Below are 27625 nucleotides of genomic sequence, written 5' to 3'. Positions count from 1 at the left end.
TTTATTTCTCTCCCCTTCCCCCTCCCCCATTGTCTGCTCTCTGTGTTCATTCACTGTGTGTGTTCTTCTGAATCTGCTTGGATTCTTTTCAGCAACACCGGGAATCTGTCTCTTTTTGTTGCATCATCTTGCTGCGTCAGCTCTCTATGTGTGCAGCACCACTCCTGGGCAGGCTGCACTTCTAGTTGCATGGGGCGGCTCTCCTTACAGGGTGTACTCCTTGAGCGTAGGGCTCCCCTATGCTGGGGACACCCCCACATGGCATGGCACTCCTTGCGTGCATTAGCACTGCACATGGGCCAGCTCACCACACAGGTCAGGAGACCCTGGGTTTGAACCCTGGACCTCCCAAGTGGTAGGCGGACGCTCTATCCATTGAGCCAAATCCACTTCCCAGAAAGCCCTAATCTTGACTTAATAAAGTAAAAGTGAAACCTCTGAGTCTAATACAATCTAATATATCCAGAGGAACAGACCAGTTTACAAACATAATCCAATATCTATTTTTGGAAATCATAAACAATACCAAACTGCCACAGATTATTTCCACCTTTTGGCTACTGTGGTGGTGTTATGGAAATTTGTGTACATGTATTTATTTGAGTACCTGCTTCCAATTCTTTTGAGTCAATACTTAACAGTAGGCTATTTTTTTTCTCTCCTCCCCCCACCCACTGTCTGCTCTCTGTGTCCATTTGCTGCGTGTTCTTCTTGGTCTGCTTGCATTCTTGTCAGTAGCACCAGGAATCAGTGACTCTTTTGTTGCGTCATCTTGCTGTGTCAACTATCCTTATGTGTGGAGCCACTCCTGGACAGCACTGCACGTGGGCCAGCTTACTTCCTGTGCCAGGAGGCCCTGGGTTTGAACCCTAGACTTCCTATGTGGTAGGCAGATGCTCTATCAGTTGAGCCAAATCCGCTTCCCAACGTAGGCTTTTATTTTTTTAAGATTTTTTAAATATTTCTCTCCCCTCCCCCCCAACCCTGGTTGTCTGTTCCCTATATCTATTTGCTGTGTCGTCTTCTTTGTCCGCTTCTGTTGTTGTCAGTGGCACGGGAATCTGTGTTTCTTTTTGTTGCGTCATCTTGTTGTATCAGCTTTCTGTGTGAGTGGCACCATTCCTGGGCAGGCTGCACTTTGTTTCGCACTGGGCGGCTCTCCTTGAGGGGCGCACTCCTTGCGCGTGGGGCTCCCCTATGCGGGGGACACCCCTGCGTGGCAAGGCACTCCTTGCGCACATCAGCACTGTGCATGGGCCAGCTCCACACGGGTCAAGGAGGCCAAGGGGTTTGAACCACGGACCTCCCCTGTGGTAGACGGATACCCTAACCACTGGACCAAGTCTGCTTCCCCCCAACATAGGCTTTTGATGTCAATTGAATGAATGGAATTTGAATTCCTCTGCCTGCTTTTCAACCTCCCCCTTTATCTGGTCTCTCTTACTTTGCACAGATCCTCAATCCGATTAAACTTCTCCTTTGGTCAGGTTCCTCTTTGAGCTGTCTCCTATCCTATTCATAATTGTCAAAGTTCCCAGTTAAACACATTTCTGTAGTTGAACTTTGGGTTTGTAGCTCATTGTAAATGGAAAATATATGCTATAGGGAATTGTGGGATATCTCTGTAAGAGGATGTTAGAAAGTAATTAGAGGGAAGTGGATTTGGCTTAATGAATAGAGCATCCACCTACCACACGGGAGGTCCGCGGTTCAAACCCAGGACCTCCTTGAACCATGTGGAGCTGGCCCATGCGCAGTGCTGATGTGCACAGGGAGTGCGAAAGCAAGTCCAGCCTGCCCAGGAATGGCGCCGCACACACAGAAAGCTGATGCAAGATGATGAAACAAAAAGAAACACAGATTCCCAGGCCACTGACAAGAATAGAAGCAGACACAGAAGAACACACAGCGAATGGACACAGAGAGCAGACAACTGGCGGGGGGGAGGAGAGAAATAAAAAGAAAAAAAAGGAATTAGAGGGTTTGGCTTTGCTTGTGTTGACTGATCTTGGGGTGGCTTCAAGGAAGCAGAGCTTGCTCTGAATTGGAAGTTGTCAAAGTGGGGGCAATTCTATGATTGGGTATCTTAGTAAATCTTATCTATAAGGCAATTAAGCTAAAGCTGAAATTGGCAAAGCAGCAGCAAGCATTTGCATTAGCCAAAAGAGGGAAATGCTTGGTGATTCGTGTGGTTTAGACAAAGTTCACATTTTTGTCTATTTTCAGACATGAGTGATCATGTTTTTGTCCTCATCTATCTTTGTCACAGAGTGACCTTGTGTGATGATGACATTCTGTTAAACTGCTTATTTCAACAGAACACCAAGGCCTTGCTGATAGTACCAGGCCATCTCCCAGAGGTCAGGGGCTGCTTTTCTCTTTCTCATAAATCCACACCCATTCCTAACTTTTCCTAAGCTCTTCCTCTTACCTAGAATGCTCTTCTCTGTCACCCAGTCAAATCCTACTTACAATTCAAGTAAAACTAGAGGAGATCCCACCCTTCCTGTGAGGGCTTCCAAACATCTTTCTCTACTGGATTGTCTTTTGTGAATACATCTCAAAGTCTTGGTTGGCTTACCACAATTTAGTACTCAACTGTCTTCTATCTTGAATTTGTTTTGCTTGTTTCACATGTTTTTCTTCCTTACCCAGTAGGTCATAAATCTTTTCCAGGCAGGGTCCATGACTTAACAACTGTACCCCCGGCTCCCCTGACCTGAGCACCCTGCTGAGGCGAAATTGGTGCTGGTTGCTCTGAGTAAGCACCGGCTTGCTTCCAAGCCACCAGCCTGCCCTTCCCCCTGGCGGTTGCCATATCTAATGGTCTGAGTTGGTCTCCCCATCTAAGAATCATTCTCCAATTTATCTTTTGGGGCATTCATTCTTTTCCAAGAGTTATTTTTTAAAAAACGTTTCTGTCCCTACCTGTTTGAAAGCTCCTGTGTGCAGGATCTACCGTTAAGGCAAAGTGCTTGGCATGGGATTTACTGGGTAGAAGGAAAGGCCTAGCAGTCTCTCACCAACCCCAACTGCGGCTGCCTCGTCACGGGGGTGGGGTGGGGACGGGGACGGGACACGCACGGACACGACGACGACGACATGAAATGGCTCCTCTCAGGCCAGCTTCACCTACGGGGGCCACTGCTTCGACTACTGGTTGAAGTTGATGGCTCAGGACCGCAGAGCCCTTTCGCCGCATGCCCTCCGGCCGTCACCGCCCCGGGTTGCAATGTGAACGGACACACAGCAGACTTGGAAAAGTCTTAGTTAAAAGCTGCGAACTCCAACCGCCCTCCACAGAGACGCCTGGATCAGACGGAGCTGGGAAGGTACTTGACACCGACCGCAAAGCTGGCGGGCGGGAAGCGCCCCAGCTTCCACAACAGCGAAGGGCCGAGATTCCAAAGTCTCCTCCTCTCAACTACACAGTGTACGGCTCCAAAGTCGAAGCCGACTTCACCACCAATTAGAAGGCAGTGAAGGCGCGAGCCGAAGCCAGAGGCCTGGCAACGCCGCACCTGGAAAGGCCTCAAGGTGGGCAGCCTAGCCCTGGCGGCCATCATTACTTCTGGCAGGCCGGCTGGCTTGGAGTTGGGGACCATCCCGAAGCCGAAGTCTCATTTCTTCCGGAGAGGAAAAGAGGGTTGGGCGGTCCCAAGGGGGCGGATGAGCCCCACCCTCACACACTTCCCAAGTCTCCGAGCGCACCCGCCTTCCCGGAAGAGGCGGGACGGGGCGTCTCCCGGAGGGGCGGGGCCGGAGCTAGCTGTTGGCTGCGGACTGTGGAGCCTGCTGGGCGGGAGGTTGTCTTAGTGGTACTACCAGTGGCCCAGCTGGGCTTCTTGGTCCCTCCCTTCTTTCTCCTTAGAGGCTTCTTAATCCCCCTTCCACAGTCTCTGAGTAGTGCCTCCAAGTGTCCCTTCGCCGGGGGACGTGATAATTCCCAGGAAACGCCCAGAAATTAGAAGACACCTGAGATTGCTATGCATCCCAAAAGCAAGAGGAACAGAAACACCTAGGACGTGGAACCTGGCGCCAAGAACCTCCCCGTGCTGTCTGTGTCTGCTGCCTTAATAGTTCAGCCCTCTGGGTTTCTCCTGCTGGAGGCTGTGGTGGGGGATGGCAGAGGCCTCGGGCTGTGCGTTTTACCGGCATGCTTTTTGACACCTGCCAGCTTTGAGACTACAGAGTATGGACTGGAGTCTCCTAAAGTGAAGGGAAAAGGCGGATAAGCTCCATTATAACATACTCCAAGAGCTTCTCAAATTCCTTGTTTGTATCAGGACTTTTACACACTGAAAATTGTTTTAAAAATTCCTCCTTTGCCTGGTACTGTGTGTACTGAATTACGTTAGTCCTGATTGTTAGCTGTATGTCTTTGGATAAAGCTATGAGCCCTCAGTTTCCTTCCTTCCTTTTTTAGAAAGCTCATTTTCTGAGGCTTCCTGGGGCTTGAATCCGGGGCTATAAGGAGTTTAGGGGAACTTAATGAAGGGGTTCTTCAAGTTTTTTTGTTGTTGTTTGCTTTGTTTTGTTTTGTTTTGTTTTTGCCCATGAAAAAGAATAGGTTGTCTAGATTCTGGTTCCATAGAGATCGAACCCTGGTAGTCCAGAGCTGTTTATTCCTGTTCTAAATGGTTTTATCTTTCCAGAATTAGCCTACTTTCCTTAGAACTATGCCAGGTTGTTGGGATCATGCTGGTTTCCAGGAGGAGGAAAAATAGGACTTGGGGCCGACAGCTGGACACCTCTACATTATTTAAATATAAGATTTAAGGGTACTTCTTTAAACAGCCACTTGTAGGCTGATTAAAATCTTTTTATTGCATAATATATGTGACCTAAAAGTTGTCATCCAACCCAATCTGGAATTTTCCAGCCCAAACTTTATTGGATCAGAAAACTCAATTTTTTAATTTATGCAGTGTACTTTATTCTTTTTTTAAAAAAATCTTTTATTATATTTTCTTTTTAAAGATACTTAGATCACACAAAATGTTACATTAAAAAATATAAGAGGTTCCCATATACCCCACTCCCCACCCCCACCCCACCCCCTCCTACCACATCAACAACCTCTTTCATCAGTCAGTGTACTTTATTCTAGCATGTTTCTTTGGCTCAGCTCTCAGGAGCCCTGCAAGTTTAAATTTAACTTTCATTTCAGAATTTCTGTTTTTTGAGGGTAGGGGAGGGAGGCAGAGAGAGACACTATTTCTCGTGCTGAGTGAGGCTCAGCAGATCACAGAAACACCTTAGGAAGTTATGACGGGCTGGCTATGCTGAACCAAACAACAAGGCTTTCTTTATGAGATTTCATCCGAATAACCTTTCCTGAGTGATATCAGAAAGGAAAATATGTGTCTGTTCTGTTTGGCAGGTTCTAGCAGAAGACATGACTTTGGCCGCCTTTGGGCAGGATTGGCTAGCCTGCAGGTCTCGCCACCATACAGCAGCATGGCAAGGGCCCTCCACCTGCATAAGCTGGGCAAAGCTGCCTGCCTGTTGAAAGGGAGGCCTTTCTTGGCTGAAGTGCTCAAGGGCTTTCATGGCGCCTTTTTACTATTGGGTGCTCTAAAATTAGATGATGGGTTGGTTCAGCAGGTTGTTAGAGTCATCAGATCACCCCGACCTTGGTGACTGGCCTACTGGGCACTCAGCCAGGTAGAAGTCTTGTGATGTAAAGATCCCAGTTGAAATGAACTCTGCCCACTTTGCTTTCCAAGATTAGTTCATGTACATTGCCAATATGGGTTGGGGGATGGAAGTGGTATTTTCAGGAACAGGGCCAGATGACTGATGGGAGGACTTGGCTCTAGGGCTCATCTAGGGAGGAGGCAAAAATTGGCAATTTACTTAGGAACGGATTTCAATTCAACTTTACTCTTTTTGCTCTGTGTTAGGTAGTCTTTTTTGCACTCTATAGCTTCTTATTGGATATTCCAAAAAGCTGCTCCCTTTGACAGGAGGGCTACATCCTTCTGGCACCCATCTCACAACAGCACCCTGGCAGTGTGTTCCAAAGAGGGAGATATACTGTGGACAATTAACATATTGGATAAATCCACCTGCATTAAAGGGGTGAGCAGTTCCCCTGCCAGAATATAGTGCTAAAGTTAAGTGTTTGTGGAAAGAATGAAAAGTCATCCAGTAACAAGGAGATGATTGGGATCAACAGTAACTGTGGAGGGCACAACTCACCCTGCAGTATGCCCATGGTCTATGCCTTGGATCATGCACTTTTCTCATTTTCTATTTTCCCAATAAACTCTTTACCCCCTTGCCTACCCTAAAACAAAACAAAACAAAACAAAAACACTTTGGCGGAGAGCAGGGAGGAGGAGTAGCAGATGTAGTACAAATGGTTGGGTGCCTGCTTCCCATATATGAGTCCTGGGTTTGATCCCTGGTACCTATTAAAAGAACAAATAAATAAACCAACTCCCATTGGGTAGTGGATGTAGCTCAGTAGTTGAGACCTTGCTTCCCATGTACGAGATCCTGTGTTCAATCCCCAGGACCTCCTTAAAAAAAAAGTAACCATGGGTATTTGCAAACACATAAATGGTAACAATAGTCAAATATTTATTGAATGCCTACCTTTAAATTGTAAGAACCTATAAAATATTGATCAACCTCTAGTAAGTCACTATTTAGAATAGACGGTAAGCCTCTAATTAGCTCTTTGACTTCATGTTTTACTACTGTCTTTCTTCCTATGCTTTAGCCACACTGACTATTTCTGTTTCTGAAACTGGACCTTTGCACTTGCTGCTCCTTTGCTGGAATGTTCTTTCCCATTATCTTAGGGCTGGCTCCCTCTTATCATGCAGGTCTTAGCTCTATTACCTCTTCAAGAGACTTCCACTAAGCACTCTATCTAAAGTAACTCCAGGGAAGCAGACTTGGCTCAATGGATAGGGCATTCGTCTACCACATGGGAGGTCCATGGTTCAAACCCCGGGCATCCTTGACCTGTGTGGAGCTGGCCCATGTGCAGTGCTGATGCATGCTAGGAGTGCCCTGCCACGCAGGGGTGTCCCCCGCGTAGGGGAGCCCCAGGCGCAAGGAGTGTGCCCCATAAGGAGATCTGCCCAGTGCGAAAGAAGTTCAGCCTGCTCAGAAATGGCACCGCACACATGGAGAGCTGATGCAGCAAGATGACGCAACAAAAAAAGAGACGCAGATTCCTATGCCACTGATGACAACAACAAAAAAGCAGAGAAAAGCAGAACACGCAGCAAATGGACACAGAGAACAGACAACTGGGTTCGGGGGGGAAGGAGAGAAATAAATAAAAATAAATCTTTAAAAAAATAAAAATAAATAAAGTAACTCTAACCTCACTCAGTCACTCCCATCCCATTACCCTGTTTCACACTCCCAACAACATCATTTATCAATATCTGAAATATTTTACTTGTTTTTTGTATGTTTTTGCCCATTGGAAAGTGAGCTTCTCAAGGGCAGGGAGATGATCTATCTGGTCCACTACTGTATCCCCAGTACCTAGAACAAAGCTTAGCCTGGCATGCTGCTTCCTATTTGTGGAATGAATGAGGGGCTTGAAGCGTAACTGGGCAGATAGGATGTATACACAAAAAAATAACTAACAGTAAAGATGCTAAATGCTACAGAATGTGAGGGAAAGAATACCCCTTGTGAATCAGAGTTGATGGAGAAAGCCTCATGGAGGGAGGAGGGAAGGAAAACAATATTGAGATAAGAGAAAAGGGGGAAAGGCATAGTGTGTTTGAAACAAGTTTGTTTTGTTTGTTTGTTTTGAGGTACCAGGGACTGGGGATTGAACCCAGGACCTTGTATGCGGGAAGCTGGTGCTCAATCGCTGAGCCACGTCAGCTGCCCTAAGTGGGTTTTTTCATTTGTTGCTGTTTTTTGTTTTTAGGAGGTATCAGGAACCGAAGCCAGGTCCCCCCATGTGGGAAGCAGGCACTTAACCACTTGAGCCACATCTGCTCCCCTGAAACAAGTTTTGACATAGAGCTTTATTAAAAAAAAAAAAAAAAAAAGATTTATTTTTTATTTATTTCTCTTCCCTTCCCCCCCCTGCCCCCATCCAGCCATCCGTTCTCTGTGTCTACTCGCTGTACGCTCCCCTGTGACCACCTCTATCCCCATCAGCAGCACCGGGAATCCGCGTCTCACTTTGTTGCGTCATCTTGCTGTGTCAGCTCTCTGTGTGTGCAGCACCATTCCTGGGCAGGCTGCACTTTCTTTCGCGCTGGGCAGCTCTCCTTATGGGGTGCACTCCTTGCGCCTGGGGCTCCCCTATGCAGGGGACACCCCTGTGTGGCAGGGCACTCCTTGAGCCCATCAGCACTGTGGGTGGGCCAGCTCCACATGGGTCAAGGAGGCCTGGGGTTTGAACCGCGGACCTCCCATGTGGTAGGCGGACGCCCTATCCATTGGGCCAAGTCTGCTTCCCTAGCTTTATTATTAAGCCTACTGGTGTTTATCATCAATTGGTGAGGGATGAGTGTGTTGGCCCCTCCACCAAAGAGAAGAACTTTAGATTGCCCAGCTGGTGGCTGACACTGGAAAACTGTAAAAAAGTGATGCCCTGGTTTAGAGCAGGGATCCAAATGCCTATGCCTGAAGAGGCCAAAGAGATTTAAAAAATTGTTGATGATGGGGTCAGTGGTCGGTCAACTGGAGATGGTTGCCATGCAGGAATGTAGGTCCAAGGATATTACATCTGATTTTTCCAATGCAGCCTGAAATCCTAAGTTTTTTAACATCAAATTTCCTGATTTCTAATGTTGACAACTGTATTAGTCAGCCAAAGGGGTTCTGATGTAAAATACCAGAAATCTGCTGGGCATTACAAAGAGTATTTATTTGGGGTAGGAGCTTACAGATACCAGGCCGTAAAGCATAAGTTACTTCCCTCACCAAAGTCTATTTCTGCATGTTGGAGCAAGATGGCTGCTGATGTCTGTGAGGTTTCAGGCCTTCTGGGTTCCTCTGGGCTCAGCTACGCTGTTTCCTCTACAAGGTCAGCTGTAGGCTATCAGGCCAATGGCTCTGTCTCTTTCCCTGGGGCTCCAGCTTAAGGCATCAGCATCAAACTCCAACATCAGAAACCCCTCAACTCTGTCCTTTGCTATGCCTTTTATCTGAGTCCCCACCCACCTAGGGGTGGAGACTCAATGCCCTAATCATAATTCAATCATATCCAGGTACAGATAAGATTATAAACATAATCCAATATTTCTTTTTTTGGAATTCATAACCATATCAAACTGCTACAGCAACTAAATAAAATCAAACACTCTGTAGGCTAAACAGAACACATCTGTAAGCTAGATTCTGCTTCAGCTCAGCATTTTGCCATCTCTGGTTTAGAAGTAGAGAAAAGAGTGATCCTGGAAGAGGTCTCTCTCTCTTTTTTTTTAACATATGGTCAAAAAACTGATGTATTTAGAATTAGCCAGCTGGACTCAGTTTAGATGATCTCAATTTTGTTGGCAACATCCAAAGCATCATAGTCAGGAGCCAGTCGAACATATGCCTTCTTCTCTCCATCAGGCCTGATCTGGGTGTTGACCTTGGCCACGTCAATGTCATAGAGGTTCTTCGCAGCTTGCTTGATCTGGTGCTTGTTGGCCTTGACATCCACGATGAACACAAGTGTGTTGTTGTCTTCAGTCTTCTCCATGCCTGACTCAGTGGTCAGGGGGAACTTGATGATGGGATAGTGGTAAGGCTTCCTTCTCCTGGGGATGATTTTCCGAGGACATTTGGGCTGTCTTCTGAGATGCAGCGTCTTGCCACCAGAAGGTGGGTGACGTGTGGATCTTCTTTTTTTTGTGGCTGTGGACACCTTTCAGTACTGCCTTCTTGGCTTTCAGAGCTTTTGCTTTTGCTTTGGTTTGGGGAGAGGCAGGCGCTTCCTTCTTTGCTTTTGTGCTATCTTCTTGAAAAGCTGGAAGACATCTTTTAAATGAAGAGTTTGGAGAGCAGCCAATCAGAAAAGGCCAGATTAAATGGTTTGGGGGATTAGGATTCAAGGCGTGAGATGGGCATTCAGGAAAAGAAGTGCCAGAAGCTAGAAGAAAGATAACCAGACTGTGCTGTGGGCAAAGCTCAGTAGTCTTACCCTCCTGGTAAGGCAGGTGAGCACTAAGATGGCAGCATTAAATTGAAGTCAACCCAGGCAGGAAGAGATTTATGTATGTATTTATTTATTTCCTAGGACTCTAGGACCTGGACCCACGGGAGTGCTGGCTGGCTTCAAATTGCCTTGGGGAGGGGATGAGGGTGGGCCAGGAATGGCACCAGGAGCTTCCCTCATGGCTTCCCTGAGATGTGCTTTCTTGTCTCCATTCCTGCACAGCAAGTGCAGCCCTTCAGCTGTCCTCCACGATGCTGAGGAAGCCTATCATCTTTAAGTCTCCTCCACCACCTTTGTCCAGGGTTGGACTGAACAGTGGCCTCCCTCAGAGCTGGGCCCCCAGAGATCTGAAGCGATCGGTGCTCAGGCCATACACTCCCAGATCTTGGGGAACTAAACCTTTATGTCCCGCTCTGGCACCAGGAAGCTGCACCAGTACCTTACTGCTGCCTGCTGCAAGGCTGGGGAATGGGCAACGGTTGCCACTGCATGGAGAGTGCAGTTCAGTGGTGTTTACAACAGTTTACCAGCCTCTTCGTCCTGCTCTTCCCTGGACACTGCACAATGTTCTCCTGGACTTTGGAGTTTCAAAATAGTTGATTCAGGCAGTTTCTGCCTGTTTAATAATTGTTCCAGTGGAGGGACTGATTCCTGGAGCCCCTTACTCCACCATTTTCCCACAATCCCTCTTTGGTTTTATTACATTTTTTATGGAGGTATAATTGGTATACAATAAATCGCACATATTAAAATATACAACTCGATGAGTTTTGACATATGTATACAACCTTGAAACCATACCACAGTCAAAACAATGGACATACCCACCACCCCCAAAAGTATCCTAATGCCCCTTTGTAATCCATCCCTCTCTATCTCCTGACTTTTCTCCTGATCTACTCTCTATTCAATAGATTAACATGCATTTTCTAGACTTTTATCTAAGTGGAATCACCCATTGTGTGTTCATTTTTTCTAGCTTCTTTCACTCAGCGTAAATATCTGAAATTCATTCACACTTTGGGGTATCTTTTTTTTTTTCTTTTCCTGAGTAGTGTTCCATTGTATCAATATACCACAATTTCACAATTTGTTTATACATTCACCTGCTGGAGGACATTTGGATTTTTTCCAGTTCTTGACTATTACAAATAAAGCTGCTATGAACATTCACATACAATTCTTTGTATGGATATGTGTTTTCATTTTTCTTGGGTAAATACCTGTGAGTGGAATGGCTGGGATGTAGGGTAGAAGTCTTTTAACAATATTATTTAAACAAGAAAAAATACTTACATTTGCCCATATACTGCCATTTCTGGTACTCTTCATTCCTTTAGGTGATCCAGATTTCATTTTGCTGTCATTTTCCTTCTGACTGAAGAACTTCCTTTAACATTTCTTGTGATGAATTCTTTCCATTTTCATTGCCTGAAAAAGTCATTATTTTGCCTTGATTATATACTTTGGATAGATTGTATCGTATATTAATAAATCTCAATAAAACTATTTAATAGGGGAGCAGATGTGGTATAAGCAGTTGGGTGCCTACCTCCCACATGGGAGGTCCCGGGTTCAGTTCCCATTGCTTCCTAAAAAAGAGCAGACAATGAGCTGACGCAATGAGCTGATGCAATGAGCTGATGCAAACAAGCTGACACAACAAGGAGACACAATGAGCAGGGAGCAGATGTGGCTCAAGCAGTTGGTTGTCCACCTCCCACATGGGAAGTCCCAGGTTCGGTTCCTGATGCTTCCTAAAGAAGATGAGCAGACAATGAAGCATAAAAGAAGCAGACACAGAGAGCAGACAGTGAGTGCAAACATTAAACACACAGACAAGGGAGCCACCTGGGTGGGTGGGGATAAATAAATAAATTTTAAAAAATAACTGCTTAATAAATAAATAATTATGAAAGAATAGCCAGAAATAGCATCTATGTACAGCAGGAAAAGCAGAGAGAGATTGAGGGGTGAAGAATTTTCTTGTTTGTTAGTTTTTTTATTATTAATATTGAAATAATGAAAAAATGCTCTAATGATGATTGAGGTGATGCATTCACAACCACATGATTATACCAAATATCATTGTACATTTTGGAAGAATTGTATGCTTTATTAACATGTATAAATAAAATTGATTTGTTAAAAAAAATGAAGGTGTTTAAAATGTTCATAAACAACAGAAACTAAGAGAGTTTGTAAAAAAGAATCCACCTTTGTAGGAAATATTAAAGGAAGCCTTACAGCCTAAAAGAAAAAGGAGAGAGGCTTGGAGGAGAGTATAGAAGAAAGAATAGCAGAAAGGATAGGGATAACCAACAGAGTAAAAAGACAGATGAAAATAAGATATGACATATGAAAACCAAAGTATCAAATGATGGAAGTAAATAATGCATAAACTCCCCAATCAAAAGATAAAGGCTGGGAAATGGATGTGGCTCAAGTGATTGGGCTCCCATCTACCATATGGGAGGTCCAGGGTTCAATTCCCGGGGCCTCCTGGTGAAGGCAAGCTGGCCCATGCAGGAGTGTTGGCCTGAGCACAGAGCTGGTGCAGTCAGATGATGCAACAAAAAGAGAGAAAGAGGAGAGACAATAAGATGCACAGCAGACCAGGGACCTGAGGTGGTGCAATAGATTGAGCACCTCTTTCCCACTCCAGAAGGTCCCAGGATGGTTTCCCGGTGCTGCCTAAAGAGAAGAGAAGCAGACACAGAAGACTGCTCAGTGAATGGATGCAGAGAGGGGACAACAGGGAAGGTGGGAGGAGGGGGAGTAAATAAATAAATTAATCTTTTTTTAAAAAGAAAGAGGCTGACAGAGTGGATAAAAAAACATGAGCCATCCATATGCTGCATACAAGAGACTCACCTTAGACCCAGGCATACAAACTGGCTGAAAGTGAAAGGTTAGAAAAAGATACTCTATGCAGACAGTAAGCAAATTGGGCAAAACAGACTTTTTTTTAAAGCTTTTTAATTTCTTAAATTTATTTCTCTCCCCTTCTCCACCCCAATTGTCTGCTCTCTGTGTCCATTCACTGTGTGTTCTTCTGTGTCCGCTTGTGTCAGTGGCACCTGGAATCTGTGTCTCGTTTTTATTGCATCACCTTGATGCATCAACTCTCCATGTATGCGGTGCCATTCCTGGGCAGGCTGCGCTTTCTTTCATTCTGGGCGGCTCTCCTTATGGGGTGCATTCCTTGTGTGTGGGGCTCCCCTACACAGGGGACACCCCTGCATGGCAGGGCACTCCTTGAGCGCATCAGCATTGCACGTGGGCCAGCTCATCACATGGGTCAGGAGGCCCTGGGTTTGAACCTTGGACCTCCATGTGGTAGGTGAATGCCCTATCCATTGAGCCAAATCTGCTTCCCAAAACAGCTTTTAAATGCAAAAAAGGTTATAAGAGATACAGAAGGCCATTATATATTAATAAAAGGGACAATCCATTGGAAGAAATAACAGTCATAAAAATCTATGCACCTAACCAGGGTGTCCCAAAATACAAGAGGCAAACTCTGGCAAAACAGAAGGAAGAAACAGACATCTCTACAATAGTCACTGAAGACTTCAACACCCCACTCACATCATTAGATAGAAGAACTAGACAGAAGATCAACAAGGAAATAGAGAACTTGAACAATATAAATGAGCAAGACCTATCAGACAAGGACAGAGCTCTGCACCCAAACTCAATGGGTTATACATTCTTTTCAAATGCCCAAGGATCATCTCCAGGATGGACCATGTATCAGGTCACAATGCAGGTCTCAATATATAAAAAAGATTGAAATTATACAAAGCACCTTCTCAGATCCTAATAGAATGAAACCAGAAATGAATAATAGATGGGAAAGAGGTAAATTCACAAATGTGTGAAGGCTGAACAACACACTCCTAAATAATCAGTGGGTCAAAGAAGAAACAGCAAGTAAAATTAGTAAATATATTGAGATGAATGAAAACGAGAACACAACTTATCAAAACTTATGGGATACGGTGAAGGTAGTCTTGAGAGGAAAATTATAGCCCTAAATGCCTATATTAAAAAAGAAGAGACTTCTGGGAAGATGGTATTGTAGTAGGTAGGCAGAGCTCAAGTGTCTCACAAAAACAATGAAGAAAGGGCAAAAAGCTCTCAGAGGTGTGGGATCCCGGCTATGAGAACCCTATTTGGAATGATATTGGGAGGAGATCCCATTCGGGGTTAAGGGAAAGCCCCCGATACTCTCGAAAGGCCTCACCCTCGGCCCCCTGAGGACTGACAGGTGAAGTGACCAATCAGAACAGCAACCAGCTGAAGCCCGTCCCTAACATTATGCAGGGGGAAGAGCAAAAGTCTCACAAGACCTAAACTGGGGCCCCACGCACTCATCTCACTCTGCAGCCTGTCCGCTCTCCATGTCTCAGACTGTGAACTTTTCTTGTTTTCTCGTTTCTTAATAAATTCTTTACTCCCTTGCTTACCGTAAAAATGAAAATGAAACTAAATTAAATTTTAAAAGCTACCTGATGGGAGCTGCCTTGGGGACCTGCAGTCCAGGAGAGTGCTGTCCATCATCCAGAAGGGAGAGGGACAGAGAGACAAAGGGCTTAGCAAAAACCCACTATACTCATTAAATGTATGTTCCAGAGACTTAAATCTTTGGTCTGTTCATATGCTGGTTGTGCCCTGAATCTTAGCAAGAGTTGTAGCAACTACTCTCCAGTTCACTGGACTCACCCAGGACTACTAACAAAAGGATGATGATGAACAATGCCCATCCCAAGAAACAGAGTATCTACAATTGCAAGTTCCATCCATCTGCCCCATGGGATCTGGGCCCCCTCTCAATCAGAGGCAGAGTGTGCATTATCATCCCCAAATCCTCAAGACAGAGGAGTGTACAGACATGAGGGGGAATACAACTATGGACTTAAGTAGACTTATGATTATTCTAGCAATGGAAGAACTTGTATCATTGATATAAAGGTGGTGGCCACCAGGGATTCTGGGGGGAGGGAGAGGGAAGAATATGTGTAAATGGGGTACTTTGGGGATGTTGGAATTGTCCTGCACAACGTTGTAGTGACAGATGCAGGCCATTGTAAATTTTGTCAAAAGCTATGAGATTGTGTGGTAAAAAGTATGAACTATAATGTAAATATAGTCCATGGTTGGTAGCAATGCTTCAATATGTGTTCATCAATTGTAGCAAATGTACCACGCTAATGAAAGATGCTGTTAATGGGGGAAGTGTGGGAAGGGGGAGGGATGGAGTATATGAGGATCCCCTATATTTTTGATGTAATATTTATGTAACCTAAAGCTTCTTTAAAAATAAAGAACTTTTAAAAAGATTAAGCTGAAAAAAGAGCAAAGGACTAAAATACTTAAGTTCATCTGATAAGCTATATACAGCATTGAAAGTATTTAGAAAGTGTATAAAAATTAAGAGATTTTGGCCTCAGTATTGTTAAACTCTCTTGTGCCTTCAAACTAGGCCCAATACCCTGTGTGAGCCTCTCTACTTGAGTTACTGGCTAGGTCAATTACTGCAACCCTGAAACGATGAACGTGTCTACCACATCTGGTCATGCTCCGCAAGTGGATGGAGAGTATGTTGCAGTTTCTGACTCCTGCAGCAGCCAGCAATGGCTCTATGTGGCCAGCTGTACAATGGACATTGTCACCAGCCTGGCTGTTTCATATGCACCAGGCTGGTGAAATACTGGAGCCTACTTTCCTGACTTCTTTCTAGGATCAATGGTGCTACAGCATGCTGGCTGTGTGAAGGACATACCAAGTGGAGCAATAATTACCAGCATGATATGAGTAGAACTTAAACAAGCAAATTGTCATTATGGCCTGCTCCCATGGAGAGACAACACGTATGGCATTGCAAACCTGGGGCTTAGTTCTATTAACTGCAACTCAAAGAGGAGCTTATGCATTGATTAGTATTAAGTATTGTACCTATATACCTGATGAATATGAGAATATCTCTTTGATTCTAGATCATATGCAAAGGGAATTTGAACATGTTAAAAGTCTTGGTAAAGTTAATTTATTTTCTGAGTACTTAATGAATGAGCCTATAAAATAAAGGAATGTCTTTCTTAAGTACTGGCTTCATTTTTTTTAATTATTTATTTTTTTAGGAGGTATTGGGGATTGAACCCAGGACTTTGTACATGGCAAGCAGGCACTCAACCTCTGAGCTACACTCACTCCCAGTACTGACTTTATTTTGCTTGCCATAGGATTGTCTTGTTGTCTATAATGTCTTTGTGAGTTTATGTCTAGGGCAGTGCCTCTCTTCATACCTCAACTAGATGTCCTAAGCATAACCACCACTGTAGGAAAAGAGGTTGGCAGTTTATACCAGATCCAACAGGTCTACCACAATCTCTCCCTAGAGTTAACCAACAGCATAAAATAATGAAGAAAGAAAGCTGTTTCCCGTCAACTTTGGAAGGACAATTGGCCTTTCTCACTCTCGTGGTCCAGTATGTCATGGCTGGCCCCCTCTTTGGGCCCACTTACCACCATCTTCTTTTTTTTATTTTAAGATTTATTTATTTATTTATTTCTCTCCCCCCCAGCCCCCCCACCCCGGTTGTCCGTTCTCTGTGTCTATTTGCTGCGTCATCTTTGTCCGCTTCTGTTGTTGTCAGCGGCATGGGAATCTGTTTTTCTTTTTATTGCATCATCTTGTTGTGTCAGCTCTCTGTGTGTGCAGCACCATTCCTGGGCAGGCTGCACTTTCTTTCGCCCTGAGCAGCTCTCCTTACGGGGTGCACTCCTTGCGCGTGGGGCTCCCCTACGCGGGGGACATCCCTGAGTGGCACGGCACTCCTTGTGCATCAGCATCTGCACATGGGCCAGCTCCACACGGGTCAAGGAGGCCTGGGGTTTGAACCATGGACCTCCCATGTGGTAGATGAACACCCTAACCACTGGGCCAAGTTCACCGCCCCACCATCTTCTTTATCCTTTTACAAGGACCATGTATCTTAAATTCTAAGTTTATTTCTTCCAGAATCAGTGCCTTCCAGGAAAAGACATTAGTCACACGGGGCTTTCATCCAGCTCCAAATCCAGTGCCTCAATAGAATAGCCAGAGGGTTTTACTCACTGTCAGGCAGGGACTGCTACCCCGAACCAGCAGGAAGCAGCTACAGAAGAATGACCATCGCCTTTTAGCATCCCCTTAAAATAGGGATGTGAACTCTCTGAGGGGGGGAGATGAGGCAGGTTAGTATAAGGAAAGAGGGAAGGTGGCTGGGACCTGGCAGAGAACATGGCTGACAGACAACATGGCCATGAGACCTGTGTCAGCTCAGCCAGGTAATTGTGCCCAGCTGTTTGGTCAAGCAAGCACTGGGCTAACTGTAATACAAGGACATTTATGGACTTTAGTCACCATTGACTTTCCTGCAGTGGTAAATCATAGAGAGCTGATTATAATTACATCAATCAGGGAGATTGCCATCACCAATGAGTGATGCTTAACCTAGTCAGTTGAATTCCTTAAAAGTGGAAGTGATTGCAGCATTGAGAAAGAATTTCCCAGCTCATCTTTGAACAGACAACATCTCCCAGAACTCGTCAAGAATCTTCACTGGACTTTCATCAGAGCTCCTGGTTGCAGCCTGCCTGAGGAACCTAGACTTGTGCATTCCCATGGCTGCATGAGAGACTCTGATAAATTTCTTACTATCGACAGATATCCCTTGTTTATTCTGTTTCCCTACAGAACCCTGACTAATACAAGACCCCACCTGGAAACCTCCTGAGGGGAAGGCTTCCACTAAAGAGTAAAGCCAGAAAGATCTTGCAAGACTCTAGCCACAAGATATCATTTGGAACTCTTTCTGGGGTTGAGGGGAAGCCCTAGATAACTTCAAACAAAAAAACCTCACTGTTGGCCCCCTGAGAGCTAACAGGTGGGGCAACCAATCAAAACAGCAAACAGTGGGGGTCCCTTCCCAATATTAGGAAGGCTGAGGAGTAAAGTTCTTAAAAAGACCTAATCTGGGGTCTTTGCAACTCACCCTGCAGCATGCCCACAATCTACTTCTCAGATTGTGTACTGTTTTTCTTTTCTTGTTTCTTAATAAATTCTTTACTCCCTTGTCTACCTGAAAAGGAGGAGGAGGAGGAGCAAAAATCAAAGACCTAACCAAGCAACTGGAGGAACTAGAAAAAGAACAGCAAACCAATCCCAAAAAGCAGAAGGAAAGAAATAATAAAGATTAGAGCAGAAATAAATGAAACTGAGAACAAAAAACAATAGCAAAAATCAACAAAACCAAACGCTGGTTCTTTGAGAAGATCAAAAAACAGACAAACCTCTAGCTAGACTAACAAAGGAAAAAAGAGAGAAGATGCAAATAAAACCAGAGATGAAAGAGGCAAAGTTATGACTGACCCCATAGAAATAAAAAGAATAAGAGGATATTATGAGAAACTGTATGCCAACAAACTGGACGATGTAGATGAAATGGACAAATTCCTAGAAATGCACAAACAACCTACAATGATGCTACAAGAAATATGAGAACTTAATAAACCAATCACATTTAAAGAGATTGAATCCGTCATCAAAAACCTCCCAACCAAGAAAACTCCAGGGCCAGATGGCTACACAGGTAAATTCTACCAAACATTTTCAGAAAAATTAACACCAATCCTGTTTAAATTCTTCCAAAAAAATTGAGAAGAGGAGATATTACCCAACACATTTTATGAAGCCAACATCACCCTAATATCAAAGCCAGGTAAAAACATTACAAGAAAAGAAAATTAGACTAATCTCTCTAATGAACATAGATAGAAAAATTCTCAACAAAATGCTTGCAAACAGAATCCAACAGCATGTCAAAAGACTTATACATCATGACCAAGTGGGATTTATTCCTAGTATGCAAAGGTGGTTCAACATAAATATATCAATTAACATAATAACCACATTAGCAAATTGAAGGGAAAAAACCACATGATCATCTCAATCGATGCAGAAAAGGCATTCGACAAAATTCAGCATCCATTCTTGATAAAAATACTTCAAAAGATACGAATAGAAGGAAAATTTCTCAATATGATAAAAGGCATATATGAAAAACCCACAGCCAACATCATACCCAATAGGAAAATAGGAAAGCTTTCCCTCTAAGATCAGGGACAATACAAGGATGCCCACTGTCACCACTGTTACTCAACTCTGTACTTGAAGTTCTGGCTAGAGCAATTAGATAAGAAAAAAAAAATGTTAAAAGGCACTCATCATCCATGCGGAATCTAAGCCCCCTCTTGATCTAGAGGTGAAGTGAACATCACCATCCCAGAGTCTACAGAATGGAGGAATAAAATATGGATTAAAGTAGACTTACTGATATTCTACTATAAAACTACTGTGACTAGTAATAGAAGAAATTGTAGCATTGAGTGGAGAAAGTGGCCACAGTAGTTGCTGAGGGCAGGAAGAGGAAAGAAGAGATGTGATGTGGGGCAAGTTTTGGGACTTTTGAGTTGTCCTAAATGATATTGCAGAGTCAGATGCTGGATTTTATATATCCTGCCATAACCCACTGAATGTACTGGGGGACAGTGTGAACTACAGGGTAAACTATTATCCATGTGGTACAGCAGTGCTCCAAAATGTGTTCACCGAGTGTGATGAGTGTGCCACAATGATGGGAGAGGTTGTTGGTGTGGGAGGAGTGGAGTGGGGCGGCGGCAGGGTGGGTATACGGGAACCTTTTATGTTTTTTAATGTAACATTTTTTGAGATGTATATATCTTCAAAAAATAAAATTTACAAAAATGATGGGGATGGGGGTTGGGGAGTGGGTTATATGGGAACCTCTTATGATTTTTAATGTAACGTTCTTTGTGATCTATAATTTTAATTTAAAAGACACTTTGGATCAAAAATAAATAAATAATTTTTTAAAAGGCACCCTAATAGGAAAAGAGGAAGTAAAATTCACTATTTGTGGATAAGATCCTATATTTAGAAAATTCAAAATGTCTATAATAAAGCTACTTGAGCTAATAAATGAGTTCAGCAAAGTGGCAGGATACAAAATCAACACACAAAAATCAGTAATGTTTCTGTACACTAGTATTGAACAATCTGAGGAGGAAATCAGGGGGGAAATTCCACTTACGATAGCAAAAAAATGACTCGAATATCTAGGAATCGATTTAACCAAACCAGTACAAGACTTATATGCAGAAAATTATAAAATAATGCTTTAAAAATATATTTTAAAAAATCACTGAAGACCTAAACAAATGAAAAGACATTCTGTGTTCATGGATTGGAAGACTAAATAGCGCAGTGACATCAGTCCTACCCAAACTGATTTATAGATTCAGTGCAATACCAATCACAATTGCAACCTACTTTACAAAAACAGAAAAGGCAATTATCATTTTCATTTGGAAGGGAAAGTGCACACAAATAGCCAAAAGCATTCTAAAAAAGAAGAGCATCATGGGAGGAATTTCATTGCCTGACCTTGAAACATATTACAAAGCTAGATTGGGTAAAACAGCATGGTATTGGCATAAAGATAGACACATTGATCTGTGAGATAGAATTGAGTCCAGAAATAAACCCTCACTTCTATGGCCAACTAATTTTCGACAAATCTACCAAAGCCATGTTAATGGGACAAAACAGTCTCTTCAACAAATGGTGCTGGGAGAACTGGATACCCATAACCAAAAGAATGAAAGAGGACTCTTATCTCATTCCCGACACAAGAATAAACTCTAAATGGATCAAAGATCTAAATATAAAAGCCAAGATCATAAAATGACTAGAAGAAAATGTAGGGAAACTCCCTAAAGACCTTGCGAGAGGTGGTAGTTTCTTGGACCTTATACCCAAAGCATGTGCTACAATAGAAAAAATAGATAAATGAGACCTTCTCAAAATTAATTACATTTGCACCTCACAGGACTTTGTCAAAGGGATGAAAATGCACCCGACTCAATGGGAGAAAATATTTGGAAATCACATGTCCAATAAGGGTTTAATATCTATGATATTTAAAGAGATGCTACACCTCAACATAAAAAGACAAATGACCCAATTAAAAAATGGGCAAAGGACTTGAATAGACATATGTCCAAAGAAGAAATACAAATGGCAAAAAAAAAAGCCACATGAAAAAATGTTCAACATCACTAGTGATTAGGGAAATGCAAATCAAAACTGCAATGAGATATCATTTCACACTTATCAGAATGGCCACTATTAAAAAGACAGAGAGGGGGAGTGGATGTGGCTCAAGCAGTTAAGCACTCACCTTCCACATAGGAGGTCCTGGGTTTGGTTCCTGGTGCCTCCTAAAGAAGACAAACAAACAACAAGCAGACATTGAGCAAAAACAATGAGTAAAAAACAAGCAGACAATGAGCAAACAATGAGCAGACAATGAGCAAAAACAAAACAAGCAGGGAGCAAATGTGGCTCCAGCAGTTGAGCACCTGCCTTCCATTTGGGAGGTCCCAGGTTTGGTTTCCAGTGCCTCCTAAAGAAAAAACAGACAATGAGCAGATAACAAGAAAAAAAACAATGAATAGACAATGAGCAAAAACAATGGGCCGGCAATGAGCCCAAACAATGAGCAAAAACAACCAGCAAACAAATGAGGGAGCCATCTAGGGGGAGAAAAGACAGAGAATTACAAGTGTTGGAGAGGATGTGGAGAGGTTGGAACACTTATTCACTGTTGGTGAGAATGGAGAATGGTACAGTCACTGTAAGGACTGTTTAGCAGTTCCTAAAGAAGCTGAATATAGATCTAGCATGTCACCTGGCAATACCACTATTGGGTATATACTGTGTATATACACAGAAGAACTGAGAGCAGTGACAGGAACAGTTACCTGAACATAGATATTCGTAGTAGTGTTATTCACAATTGCTAAAAGTTGGAAGTAACCCAGTTGTCCATCAACTGATGAATGGATAAACAAACTGTGGTGTATTCACACAATGGATTATTATGCAGCTGTAAGAAGAAATGAAGTCATAAAGCATATGACAACATGGATGAACCTGGAGGACATTATGCTGAGTGAAGCAAGTCATACATAACAGGACAAATGCTTTATGATTGTGCTATTATGAACTAAATATATTGTGCAATCTCATGGAGTTAATAACTTGAATATGGGTGACCAAAAAATAGAATAACGTGAGAGAATGGAAAGCTGAGAGCTAACTTGTGCAGCACTGGTAAAAAGGATACGTGTTAATCTTTGGAAATGAATAGAAAAGATGAAAGCCCAATGTTTGTAACTAGCAGTACTGTTAAGTGAGTATGAAAGTGATTTAAAGGGATAGTATAACTAAAAAGAAAACTAAAAATGTAACATCGAACTGTATAGCATAGTAAAACTGCATGTGAAATATGAATATGGGTAAAATTGCATATATAAGACCATTTTCTTTGAAGCTGAACAAATGTATGTCAATACTACAAGATGTCAATATCAAACAAACAAACAAAACCCATTATGCTAAATGAAAGAAACCAGACACAAAGTATTACATATTGTAGGATTCCATTTACATAAAATGTAAATATAAATCAATTTATAAAGATGAAATTAGATTAGTGATTATGTAGGGCTGGGGGTAGGACTGCTAAAGGGTGTGGAGTTTTTCTTTTTTGGAGTAATGAAACAGTTTTAAAATTTTTTGTGGTGATAAATACACAATATTATGATTATACTAAAAACCATTGGTTGTAAATTTTGGATAGATCATATAGTATGCGAATGTATCTCAATAAAACTGCTTAACAAATAAATAATTGTGTAAGAATAGCCAGAAATAGCAGCTATGTACAACAGGGGAAGCATAGAGAGATTGTGAGGTGATTAATTTTCTTGTTTTCTTTGTTTTTTGTTTATTGTTGTTGTTCTTGAAATAATGAAAATGTTCTCGTGAAGACTGAGGTGATGAATGCACAACTATGTGATTATACAAAATACCATTGATTGTACAATTTGGATGAATTGTATGCTTTATTAATATGTATCAATAAAATGGATTTGCTTGAAAAAAATTGCCCAGGTCTGAGGAATTGTCCCAGATTGTATGATTTCATTTATATAAAATGTCCAGAAGAAGCAAATTTATAGAGACAGAAAGTAGGTTAATGGTTGCCAAGGGCAGGGGAATGGTGCGGGTTTGACTGCTAACCTGTATGGGGTTTCTTTGGGGTGATGAAAAAGTTCTGGAATTAGATAGTAAGGGTGATGGCACAACCTTGCAAATATACTTACAACCACAGAATTGCATATTTTAAAATGGTATACAGAAGCAAAAAATAAGTAAAATGGTATATAATATTAAAAGGGTGAATTTTATGGTATGTGAATGATATCAGTAGAGACAAGATGGGGAATTTTAGCAGATAAATAAAATGTACCAAAAAAAGAGAACAAAATGGAAAATGTAGGACAGAAAAATACAATAACTGAAGTTAAGAATCAAAAGATGGGTTTAACAGCAGATTTAACATTGTCGCAAATTCATATTCTGGAAGACAGGTCAGTAGAAAACATCCTGATGAAGTACAGAGGAGATGAAAAGGAATGGAATATTTGAAAAAGAATGAAAGAGAAATGGGATAAGGTAAAATGGTCCAATTATATCACTAGAGTCTCAGAAGAAGAAGAAAGAAAGAGTGGGGTAGAAACAATATTCGAAGAGATAAGGGCCAAAAATCTTCTAAAACTGATCAAAAACATTAAGTAACAGAGTCAACACTTGTTTGAAGGCATTAGATAAGCTCCCCAGGCAGGGAAGATTTAGGGTAGAAGAGAAGGAAGCCCAGAGAGGTGAGCTTCGCATTGAAGCCACTTATCACCTAGTGGTGTGTGCCAATTTTGAAAATGCAGCAGAGAAGTTAAGATGCCTGATGTCATAAACAAAAAGATAACTAGAAAATCCCCATAGGCTTAGACACTGAAAACTATACTACTAGTTAAAATATTTAATTAAATGATAATGAAAATACTATAGGGAAGCAGACTTGGCCCAGTGGTTAGGGCGTCCGCCTACCACATGGGAGGTCCGCGGTTCAAACCCCGGGCCTCCTTGACCTGTGTGCAGCTGGCCCATGCACAGTGCTGATGCGTGCAAGGAGAGCCCTGCCACGCAGGGGTGTCCCCACGTAGGGGAGCCCCACGTGCGAGAAGTGCGCCCTGTAAGGAGAGCCACACAGCGCAAAAGAAAGTATAGCCTGCCCAGGAATGGCGCCGCACACATGGAGAGCTGACACAACAAGATGATGCAACAAAAAGAAACACAGATTCTCGTGCCACTGACAGCAACAGAAGCGGACAAAGAAGAACGCGCAGGGAATAGACACAGAGAACAAACAACTGGGGCGGGGGGAGGGAGAGAAATAAATAAATAAATAAATCCTAAAAAAAAAATACTACATACCACAACTTGTAGAATGCTGCTAAAGCATTGCCTAGAGGGAAGTGGATATCTGTAAATTCATTTAGTAGAAGTGAAAAAGGCTAACAATCAATAACTTAAACATTCATCTCAAGAAGTTATAAAACGAATAGAAACTAATGCCAAAGAAAATAGAAGGGAAAAAATAAAGAACATAAATTAATTAAAAAGGTAATCAACAAAGTTGAAAGATGGATTCATGAAAGGACTAAAAAAAATTGATAAGTCCCTGGTGAGACTGACCAAACACAAAAACAAAAAACAAACAAAAAACCAAGATGGTACAAATAAGATGAAAAAAGGGACATCAGTATAAATCTTAGAGACATATATAAAGATAATAAGCGAATCCCATGAACAAGTTTATGACAGTAAACTAAAAATTTAGACAAAATGAGCAAATTCCAAGAAAAATACAGACTTAGCAAACTGGCAGAAGATGAAAGAGAAAATCTGAATAGTTCTATATTTATTAAATAAATTGAATTAACAACTAAAAATCTTCCTGCAAAGGAAATTCCAGATCCAAATTGTTTCACTAATGAGTTATACTAAATATTTAAGGAAGTAAGAACAACAATTAAAAACATATTTTGGGGGAGCAAATGTAGTTCAAGTGGTTGAGCACCTGCTTCCCACATGGGAGGTCCCAAATTTGATCACCAGTACCTCCTAAAAACAAACCAGCAAACGAAAAAACCTACTCTCATTGGGGAGCGTATGTAGCTTCGTGGTTGAGCACCTGCTTCCCATGTACGAGGTCCTAGCTTCAATCTCCGGCACCTCTTTTTTTGAAACTATCTCAAATTTAGAGAAAAGTTGCAGGAACAGCACAAAGAACTCTTTTTCTGGAACCATTTGAGAATAAGTTGCCCACATGGATGTATCATCATCCCAAATACTTTACTGAATAATTCCTACAAAGAAGAATATTCTCCTACATAACAAGACCAGCAAAATCAGGAAAGTAACGATGTTACATTGTTCCCTTCTAATCCTCAAACTCTTCAAGTTTCACTGTTTATCCCAAAAATTTCCTTTATAGCAAAAGGGTCCAATCCAGAATCATACATTGCATTAATTTTCATGTCTGTTTAGTCTCCTTTAATCTGGGACAATTCCTCAGACTTCCATGACCTGGACACTTTAAGAGTTCCAGCTGGTTCTTTTGTAGAAAAATGTTCCTCAACTGGAATTGTCTGAAGTTTCATCATCATTAGATTCAGATTGCACTGCCTTGGCAGGAATATCCTGTGGTTCTATGTTCTCATTAAATCCTCTCAGGTGGCACATGATTTTGATTTGTCCCAATACTAGTAGCTAATACTGATCACTTCGCTCGGGTGTTGTCTGACAGGATTCTCCACTATAAAGTTACTCTTTTTTGCCCCCTTTGGAGAACTATTTTGAAACAATATAAATATCCTATTTGTCATCAAATTTTCAAATTATTTACTTATTTATATCAGTGCAGACTCACAGATTCCTATTTCATTCAGTGAGTTATAATCTGCTATTATCATTATATATTTTACTGCTCTAATTGTCCCAAAATTGTCCAGTGGGGGGCCTGTGTCCATTTGACACATCCCTATCATTCTTTGAGTATTTCTTTACTTTCAACAAACAAGATATTCAGGACTCATCTAGTTTTCCTGTCCCAGGCCTGAAATCAGTCATTTCTCCAAGGTACTCTGATTCCTTTCAGCAGAGCATGGCATTTAGAAATATAATTAGGGGAAAGGTATGCCTCTCAACGAACAGGCATGGAGGTATTTTGTGTCTGGTTTCTTTCACTTCGCATAATGCTTTCAAGGTTCATCCAAGTTGTAGCATGTATCATTACTCCATTCCTTTTGATGGCTCAGTAATATTACATTGCATGAGTATTACATATTTTGTTTGTCCATTCATCAGCTGCTGGACATTTGGATTGTTTCTACTTTTTAGCTATTATGATGAGTAAGCTAAATAAACATTTGTGTACAAGTTTTTGTAAGAATGTATGTTTTCAAGCTCTTGGATTTAATCAGTGGAGGAGTGGAACTGCTGGGTCATATGGAACTCTCTTTTTGAGGAACTAACAGCATTTTACATTCCCACCAGGAATGTATGAAGGCTTCAGTTTCTCCACATCGTCATTAACCTTTGTTATTGTATATATTTTTCTATGATAGCCATCCTAGTGGCTGTGAAGCAGTGTCTCACTGTGATTTTTAAAATACTTTTTAAAAATATATTTATTTTATTTATTTCTCCCCCACCTGTTGTTGTTTGCACTCGCTGTCTGCTCACTGTGTCTGTTCTTTGCATGCTTTCTGTATCTGCTCATCTTCTTTCTTAGGAGGCACCGGGAACGGAACCCGGGACCTCCCCTGTGGGAGGGAGGCTCCCAATCTCTTGAGCCACCTCTGTTCCCTACCCGTTGTGTCTCTCATTGTGTTTCCTCAATGTGACTCCTCATTATGTCATATTGTTGCGTCACCTTGCTGTGCCAGCCCATCACATCAGCTCATTGTCTTGCTCAGCTTCTTTAGGAGGTACCAGGAACCGAACCTGGGACCTCCCATGTGGTAGGTGGGAGCCCAACTGCCTGAGCCACATCCCATTCCCTAATACTTTGTAAAATTAGAACAGTTGTAGGTTTACAGAAAAATCATGTAGCAAGAATAGAGTTCCCATTACTCCCCAACCCACCCCAAATACAGAGTTTTCCCTAATATTAACATGCTTCTTTAGTGTGGTATATTTGTTACAATTGATAAAACAATATTATTATAATTATATTATTTACATAATCCATAGATTACATTAGGGTGCACTATTTGCATTGTACATTTCTATATGGATTTTTTTTTAGACTTTTTTCTCTCTCCCCTCCCTCCGCCCAGTTGTCTGCTTTCTGTGTCCATTCACCGTGTGTTCTTCTGTGACCACTTCTATCCTTATCAGTGGCACCAGAATCTGTGTCTCTTTTTGTTGCATCATCTTGTTGTATCAAC

The 27625-nt window shown here is 42.2% G+C and overlaps 1 protein-coding gene across 1 annotated transcript in view; it reads left to right on the top strand.

The window, feature by feature from the left end:
- The first annotated feature begins 3669 nt into the window (after nucleotides 1–3669).
- The window catches only part of DDB2 (damage specific DNA binding protein 2), a 37087-nt gene continuing 13131 nt past the window's right edge, over nucleotides 3670–27625 (top strand). The window contains 5 exon segments of the mRNA XM_071218357.1: nucleotides 3670–3799; nucleotides 3908–3964; nucleotides 3967–4227; nucleotides 5336–5535; nucleotides 5911–6091. Of these exon segments, the coding sequence (XP_071074458.1) occupies nucleotides 3670–3799; nucleotides 3908–3964; nucleotides 3967–4227; nucleotides 5336–5535; nucleotides 5911–6091 (829 nt within the window).

This window comes from Dasypus novemcinctus, chromosome 10, assembly GCF_030445035.2.
Source record: "Dasypus novemcinctus isolate mDasNov1 chromosome 10, mDasNov1.1.hap2, whole genome shotgun sequence".
In the NCBI taxonomy this organism is placed as follows: Eukaryota; Metazoa; Chordata; class Mammalia; order Cingulata; family Dasypodidae; genus Dasypus; species Dasypus novemcinctus.
This window is presented reverse-complemented; position numbering and strand designations above follow the sequence as displayed.